This window comes from Crocodylus porosus, unplaced genomic scaffold (assembly GCF_001723895.1).
Source record: "Crocodylus porosus isolate Cpor-Errol unplaced genomic scaffold, CroPor_comp1, whole genome shotgun sequence".
Lineage (NCBI taxonomy): Eukaryota > Metazoa > Chordata > Crocodylia > Crocodylidae > Crocodylus > Crocodylus porosus.
The window spans coordinates 42,535,207-42,543,714 of record NW_017728886.1 but is presented as its reverse complement, the minus strand read 5'-3'; the positions used below and the strand labels follow the sequence as shown (position 1 = coordinate 42,543,714).

General features: G+C 42.1%; 1 protein-coding gene across 1 annotated transcript in view; it reads left to right on the top strand.

Moving 5' to 3' along the window:
* Positions 1-8,508, top strand: part of CALCR (calcitonin receptor) — a 140,682-nt gene that overhangs the window by 102,096 nt on the left and 30,078 nt on the right. Inside the window, exons 7-9 of the mRNA XM_019533292.1 lie at positions 859-1,012; positions 6,096-6,156; positions 6,248-6,314. Coding sequence (XP_019388837.1) covers positions 859-1,012; positions 6,096-6,156; positions 6,248-6,314 — 282 coding nt within the window. The remainder of the gene's footprint in view (positions 1-858; positions 1,013-6,095; positions 6,157-6,247; positions 6,315-8,508) is intronic.

Genomic DNA, 8,508 nt, shown 5'->3' with positions numbered 1-8,508 from the left:
ATTTTCTCTAATTGTGAGTAAATTTGCTACCTGCAAATGCAAGCAGCAAATTTCCTGTTGATTATATACTGTGCAGTAGCAACATGTAGAGAGCTGACCAGAAGCAAATGTGCTTCTGGTCAGCTGGGCAGCAGGGACAGGAGATTGTTTCCTGGCTGCTGCAGGGGTCTAGTGCAGGGGTGCAGGGAGCAGAAACAGTCTACTGCTAGGAGCAGCAAATCTGCTTCCGCATCCCTACACATGTAAACACATACCCAAGAGAGTTTGCTCTAGAGTACTTTAGAATAAACTGCTCCCAGATTATTTGCACATGTTGACACATCCAGAGGAATTTGATATATTTCAGCCTGGCACCACTTCGCATAGTATGTTAGTGGTATAGGCATACTGTAGGTATCCGAAATAGGACCTTTAATGTGTACAGCTTTGGGAGTAATTAGCTATTAACTTAAACAGACAAGCCGATTGAAGGTAATAATTTGAATGAAGGTAAAAATACAACCACAGTAAGCTACCTAGATGATTAAGTTGCTATCCCTTTACTGCATTTGTCTGGGATTTTAAGAACAAGTTGTTTATTTTAATTCTGAACCCCATCAAACTGAAAACATTTCGAAGTGTGGTTTTACTGGACAGTTCTTGTTTGAGCTTTGCTCATTGCACTTGATTTTTATGAATTATGAGGTGCATTTACTCCATTTGTCTGACTTATTGATATCTTATAGCCCTGTCAATAATATGTGCTACTAAGGAATTCTAACAAGCACTAAGGGAAAAACCTGATATTTTGTTTGCTTACTAAGATACACTATTGCAGTACATTATCTATAGTTTAATACTATCTAATTTGTTTGACAGGTAAGCTGCAAGGTGCTGCAATTTTTTCATCAGTACACGCTGGGTTGCAATTACTTCTGGATGCTCTGTGAAGGCATATATCTTCACACTCTAATTGTGGTGGCAGTGTTTGCTGAAGAGCAACGTTTGCACTGGTATTACCTTTTGGGCTGGGGTATGTATATTCATTTGCAGTTTCTTGGTCAATTCATTCCTGTGTTTATTATATATTATTTTTTATATACTGTTGCCTCAATCCTGCCATCACTTGCATACAAAAGTAGTTTTATTCATGGGTATGGATCATTGCCTAAGACTGATCACTTGAGATCCTAAGTTTGAGAATTAATTCCATGTATTTGCACAGGACCACTGATTCTTGTTCACATGCATTTCAGGGTTGTTTGTTGTACATGTTAGTCCATTGAAAACCTCACTTGCAGTGGATAGAATTTACCATTTTCTCTCCAGTGTTTCCTTTCCTGACACTTTCATTTATGACAGACAAATCTTATGGACAAAACATTTCAGACTTCGAATGGAAATGCTTTGGACCTTTACAGGCCACTCAATTCCTGCCTTTTAAGATTTAGCAAATGTTTGGAACTTACCCCCAACAGTTTCCCAGCAGTTATAGACAGTAGCTGCTACATAGAATCCTTCTTCAGTCCCACATGTCTTAAGTTGGTGGCAATCTCATCAGCCCTTAGAACATGAGACATAACATTTCACTGGGCATCCCTGATCTGAGATTTCAGGAAGTAAACATGAATTAAAATTAATTGTAGTAGACTGGGCCTTGTTTAAGAACTAGGGAATGGACATATTTCTTTAAGAGTCATTTCTCCTTTCAGATAAAACTTCTGGCATCCTTGTAAATTGTAGCATAAAACTCAGCTGTCCAAAAATAGTGCTGTTATATATACATTCTTCCAGGGGGAAAAATAGGCATAAATATCTCTGTCTTCACATTCATAGTGACTGCAAGTTGATGTCCATTGAAACAAGTATGCATTATGTATCCAGCTTACAGTAGCTTCATTTAGATTGGTTATTCCCTTTAGGCTGCATCCAGGTGAGCAGGAGCATGTGTTGCAGTAGCACAAATAGTAGCAGCACAAACTTCTGCTGCTACTTTTTGCCTCAGAGCACACCCCTACATGTGTACTTTGTTGCAGGGCACATTGTCCCACAGTGGGCAAATGCCCTTTCCCAGCTCCTTTCAGCTTCCAGCATGCTGGAGCAGCCGGGGCACAAATAGAGCTTAGAGATGCTCTGGCTGGAAGCCAGAGTGTCTCACTGAAGAACCAAGCTTCTGTTCATTCACTTTTCTTCCCAGTACTTTTTTTTGCTACTGGAAAATCCTGGTAGCAGATTTTGCCCCCACGCTGCAAATTTACAGCATGGGGCACATTTTAACATTTCATGCATGTGGTTTGTGACCCCACAAAGAAGCTTGTGGATGTGGCCTTAGTTGTGTAACGCTGGGTAGACAAGTAGGACAGGCACTGCCTAAGAGAAGTGCCTAAGGGAAGGGGGGCCAAATGTAGTGGGGCACTTTCTTAACATGAGCACATTCTAGAGGTAAACTGTACAAATCTCTGCCTGTCAAAGCTTGAGTTCAGGGGTTTATGTTTCTCATAAAAGCTGTCCTGAGATTAATGACATCTTAAAAATACAAGAAATTATACTCTCCTGCTTTAGAGGACCATTGTGTCATCTGACACTGAATGTTAGTCACAGATCCCTACAGACTTGATACATGAAGGAAATAGGAGCTTTCCAACTGTATCACTTTAAAACTTGGGAATATGTAAGTATAAAGTCTTTGTATATAAGACCATACTCTGCCTCTCTCACTGTAGTGTGCTGAAAACAAATAAATGTGTGTTTGTTATACCAAAGTGTGGCCACAGAGAATGCACAAAGAGAAGCAGTGGTTAGAAGGCAAGTTGTCTCACTAGTGGATAGCTGCTGGTAGTCCCCATACCATATTACTTATTAAAAGGAATAATTATAGCTAGCAGCTCTAGGACATAGATTCAGTGGAAGGCATATACCATAAAAACCTAGCATCAATTAGTGCTGCCATTTTATCTTGAACTAACTTTTCATGGTCTATTGGATTAGGAAGTAACATGAAAACAGTATGTCAAAAGTTAAGAGGAAGACCAAAGAAACCATAAGTCCCCTACAGAATGCAGAAGGCAATCTACTTATGAGATCTACTTACAATCTACTTACAATCTCTATACAAAGAAGGCTGAAATATTTAATGCCTTTTTTACTTCCATCTTCATAAACAGGGGCAGCTACTAGATGACAAGTGGGTTTCCAGCAAAGATAAGGATCCTAAACAAACATCCTACAGTAGTAGAAGAACAGGTGCAAGATTATTTAGAAAAGTTAGATGCTTTAAAATTGGCAGGGCCTGATGGGATACAATGTGGAATACTAAAGGAATTGGCTGAGGTAATTTCAGAGCTATTAGCCTATCCAATTTGAGAACTCGTAGAGGGTCGGTAAAGTTAGGGTGACCATCGTAGAGGACAGTCCAGTTGTCCTCTGTCCTCTATTGATATGAAACTGGACACCTTTTCTTGAAGAGAAAAATAGAGGACATAAAGGCATCTGGTTTCATATCAATAGAGGGCAGAGGACAGAGTAGCAGAAAACTGGAATGTCCTCTATGATGGCCACCCTGGGTAAAGTCCCAAATGATTGGAAAAAGGCAAATGTAGTGCCCACCTTTAAGAAAGGGAAGAAGGAAGATCTGGGGAATTATAAGCCAGTGGTAAATAGTAGGGCTGTGCAAAGCTTCAGGCACTGATTCAATTCAGAGGAGATTCAGCTGGATTCAGTGGCTGAACCTCCAAATCCCAATCAAATCAGGAGACCAATTAAAATGTCCAAATCTGTTCAAAGCTCTCCAGATCAATTTGGAAAATATTCGGAGAGCTTCAGTGATTTGGGCAGCCCCGCCCACTGCAGCAGGGACTCTGAGCTGGTAAGTAGCAGGCGGGGGAAGGGAGGCAGGACAAGGGTGGAGGGGACCATGCGGGGATCTCTGCCAGGCCCTATTCCCTCCTGGCTCCCCCAGCTCCCCTGAGCTCTCCCTGACCCCCACCTACTCCCCCATCCCCCATGGCTGCACTGCCCACCCCAGCTCCCAGCCCACACTCACTGGATGCGATCTCCACTGCCCCCCACTTCCCCATGCCATGTGGGAGGTTCTGCCACAAGCGCCCCAACCCCTGTCTGCTGTCCCAGCTCCCCCCCACACACAGCTGACCCACCTGCCCCAGCTCCAGGCCTTTAAAAAACAAAAAATAGAAAAAAACCCGGCCTCACTGGCTGCTGCAGCAGCCTTGGGGCTCCAGGGGGCTCATGTAGAACCTCCCATGCAGTGCGGGGCAGCGGGGGGCAGCAGGGACTGCTCTTCCACTGGACAGCAACTGGTGAGCCTGGGTTTTTGTTTTTGATTTTTTTTTTAAAGGGCTTGGAGCTAGACAGCCATGGAGGGGGGTGGGGGAGCGGGCTGGGGGAGCGGGCTGGGGGAATAGCTGCGGGTCAGGGGCTCATGGCAGGGCCCCCCACATGGGGGGAAGCAGGGATTGCCCTCCCACCAGGCAGGAGCTGATGAGTCAGAGCCTTTTTTTCCCCAAACATCCAGGAGCTGGGGCAGGTGAAGCAGCCATTGAGAGTGGGTGGGGGATGGGACCTGCGTGATTCGGAGATTCAGCTGATTCAGCAGCAGCCAAATATCTGAATCAGATTCGGCTGCATCAATTACGGACAGTGATTAGAATCACCAAATCAAATCACTGTCCCCTGAATCAGCCAAATCCGAAGCGAATACTAGCTGCTTTGGACAGACCTAGTACATAGAGGCCTGAGAAGTAAGACTTATGAGGAAAGGTAGAAAGAGCTAGAGTTATGTAGTCTGAAGAAAACAAAACTGAGTGGGGATTTGGTAACAGTCTTCAAATACCTCAAGAGCCATCATAGGATGGAGATGGGCTTTTTCTCAGGCCATAGGAGACAGGACTAGGAGCAATGGCCTCAAACTGCAGCAGAGGAAATTTAAATCAGAGATTTGGAAGAACTGTCTGACAATAAAGCTGGTCAAGCATTGAAACAAGCTACCTAGAGAAGCTGTAGAATCTCCATCTTTTAAAATTTTCAAGAGCAGGTTAGACAAACACTTGGTTGCAACAGTTCAGTCAGGGATGATCCTGCCCTAAGCACAGGACTGTACTACATGACCTTGTGAGATTCCTTCCATCCCTACTTTCCTATGATCCTATGAACAGTGGGGAAGGAAGAAGACAAAGCAAAGCAGCATGGCAACTCAGCCACCAAACTGTGAGTGCTAGAGTGGGATAGAAAATGTTGTTCAAGACCAAGGTGTGCAAGCAGAGGGTCACAATTCTCCAGAAGCCCCATATGATTAGAAGGCTCCTACCTTGCTCCTTCAGTCACTTCAGTCACTTCTGTTTCTCCTCACCAAAGGAGAGATTGCAGCATGGCTGGTTACCACACCTTCAGCACACTACAGATTTTGTGCTTCTGGTTTCCTTTGGCAAGATTTTCACAAAAAATGCCCTATGCAGTGTCTGTAAGAGTGGTATTTTCCCTTCATATTGCAAAAGACATGAGCCCTTACCTGAGGTCATGTGAGGCTATAAAAAGGCTCATGATTTATATCATATCCTCCATACTGATGATGTGCACATATGGGTTAGGGCCATCTGAATGAATTGTGGCTGGAAACCTGCAGCATTAGCCAAAAGAAGATACGCCCAAACTCCTGGCTTCACACATTTCCCAGTGCCTTTGGCTCTGTAAAAGGCAGCCTGGTTTGTTGTACTGTTGTTTGTGCACTATGACCTGCCATGCAGGATAAGTTACTGCTGTCCTCTTTAGCTTTAATTTACATGATTTTGTCATCCCTCATCACTCAAGGGATATAGAAATTCACACTCCTTGTCTCCTCCCCATCTTGGCTGATCACACCCCTTTCCCCTGAATTACTCATAGAACGTCTGTCTGACAGCCGCTTTGCAATACTATCTAGAAGCTATTCCCTTCTCCATTGCAAGGCCATATGACTCTAAATCAGATGGAATTGTAATTTTTTTCTTCAACTTAGAATTCTTACTTATATGTGGTTTAAAAAGAAGAAAGGTTATTTTTAGTGTCCTATGAAATGCCTGCCAAAAAATACAAAATCTGACATATACCTTTAATCATTTTAGGGTTTCCTTTAGTACCAGCATCTATTCATGCTGTTGCCAGAGCCAAGTACTTTAATGACAAGTGAGTATTCTGTCTATTTTTAACAGAATTCAGCATGTTTTATATAAAGTCTAACCATTTCTTTTGTATTTATGGTATATTTTTCTTCCAGCTGCTGGATGAGTGTTGACACTCACTTGCTCTATATTGTCCATGGTCCTGTAATGGCAGCTTTATTGGTAAGAATATTATTGATTATAATGTTCATTCAGTAACCCATCCTGGAAAAGCTGCTAAACAGCACTGAAGAGATATTTCTGTATTTTAAGTACCTTGGCCAAAATTTTCAAAAACAGTTAGAGATTTTTCATGCCTCAACTTCTGATTGGCCTACTTGAGACATATAAAAAGGGGTTTGATTTGGAAAATAGGTTCTCAGTCCCTTCAAAAAAAATCAAGCCCCTTCTCATGATGGATACCCCTTCAAAATATCCAGAGTCACTGGTTGCTTTTAAAAATCACAGCCACCGTTCTTTTATTTGTAACAAACATACTGCATTCTGTATCACTTAAATGAAATATCTGTCTCAGGCTAGACAAGGCAGAGTGAACTGAGAAACAATCTGTAATTTAGCATTGTGGTTTTGTAGCTCTCTGTGCTAAAATGGTAGGGAGCTAAAGTGGGAAGAGACTGGGGAAAGAAATAAGAATTGAATAAAACAGAATAAAAATAGTTGACAAGAAAGCAAAGAAGGGAAAGTGAAAGATGTCCCAAATATGTAATTTCTGCTGTACTGTGGAATCAGCCCTTCAATGATTATATTCCAATACTGTCAGTTGAGCTAAGTGAATGCACCAGAAGGCAAGAAATAGAACCATTAATACCACAGTCCTGTCACTATAGCTATTCCAGAGACCTTGACCTCGTGAAAAGTTGAAAGTCTAAGCCTTTTTCAAAACCACATATCAGTCCCATCTCTACTAGTCATCTACCAGTCACAAATCCTCAGTGAGCATGCCTTCCTCAAACTCACTTTCAGTGGGCACATCTACATGAGATGCTTAATGCACAGTAGGTTAATTCTACTGCACATTAGCATGTCACAGCAAAAACCATGCTAAAGCACTAATGTGCAGTAGAATTAGCCTATGCGTATTAAGCACCAGCTTAAGCACAAAAAGACTGTGCGCCGTTGCTACTGCACATTAGAACCAGCTACTGCATATTTATGTAGTACCTCATATTAGAGGTACTAAACTTAATGCACAATAGCAACGATGCATTAATGCACATGTAGATGCACCTAGCATCAGTTATCTAAAACAGCCTAACATTTCTCTGATGTCGTGATTCCAAGGTCTAGGAAAGGCCATATAAGACTCTCCCTCACCCTTCCCCATTGTTACTGAACTCCAAAACTGCATTTTCCAGTTGCCCTAATAAAAAGATCTACTATATTTATAGAGAGACATAAATCTCTCCTTAAAATGGGAGATTACAGTTGCTGGCTTGCAACTGTAGGCATTTGCAATGTGGCTTATTCATGAAAACTCTGTTTTTACAAAACATATCAGATATCAGTTCCTTGCCAATCAGAGCTAGATCTAGCAGCATACCCCAGAAGACCCAAGTATTTTACAGCTGCAGAGGTTTTATTCACCTTTCACAGTTGCCTCAAGGAATTTTTAAAGTGGAGGTTAAGTGACCCTAGTGAGTGAAGCCAGGGGAAATAATGGCGGGGGCAGAACTTTACATTTAATTATAAGTGAGGCCACACAAATCATTCTTCAATATTCTTTTTTCAAGCACAGCACAAATAAAAAGCTTTTGAGACATTTCTCAATAGCTACAATAGTATGAAGTGGTTTCCTGCTGCTTATGAGTTACGGGGTGCTAGAAGGTCCAGACATGCTTTCTCATATACTTAAAGATCAATGTCATTTAAACATATCTCAGAACAATACAGTTATTTTAGTTTGTTAAAAAAAAACTTTGGAAAAAGGTTAGTATGGGACAGAAACTCTGCACTAGTAAGCACATGACAAAGAATAGGAGTGAGCAAAATATGGCCTGAGGGACAGCCCCAGAAAGGAAGCTAAGCATCTATAACTAGGGCCACGCTGAGCTCAACAATCAAAGTGGTGAGTTCTCCTATACCCCAGCAACCTTCTTAAGTGCATCCCTAATAGTACTAGATACTTCAGTGAGATTTCTCCATTCTCAAAATTTAGCGTGCATTTTAGTGTTTTCCCATATTGGGGCCAAAGTCCTCAGTACTCTTTAGGCCTCAGATCTTGTTGCCTGAAGAGAGTTGTAAGAGACAATTCCTTAGCTGTTGTAGATGTTAGGGCTGTGCGAAGCTTCGGGTGATGATTTGATTTCGAGGCGATTCAGCTCAATTCAGTGGCCAAATTGAATCAGGGGTCCAAATC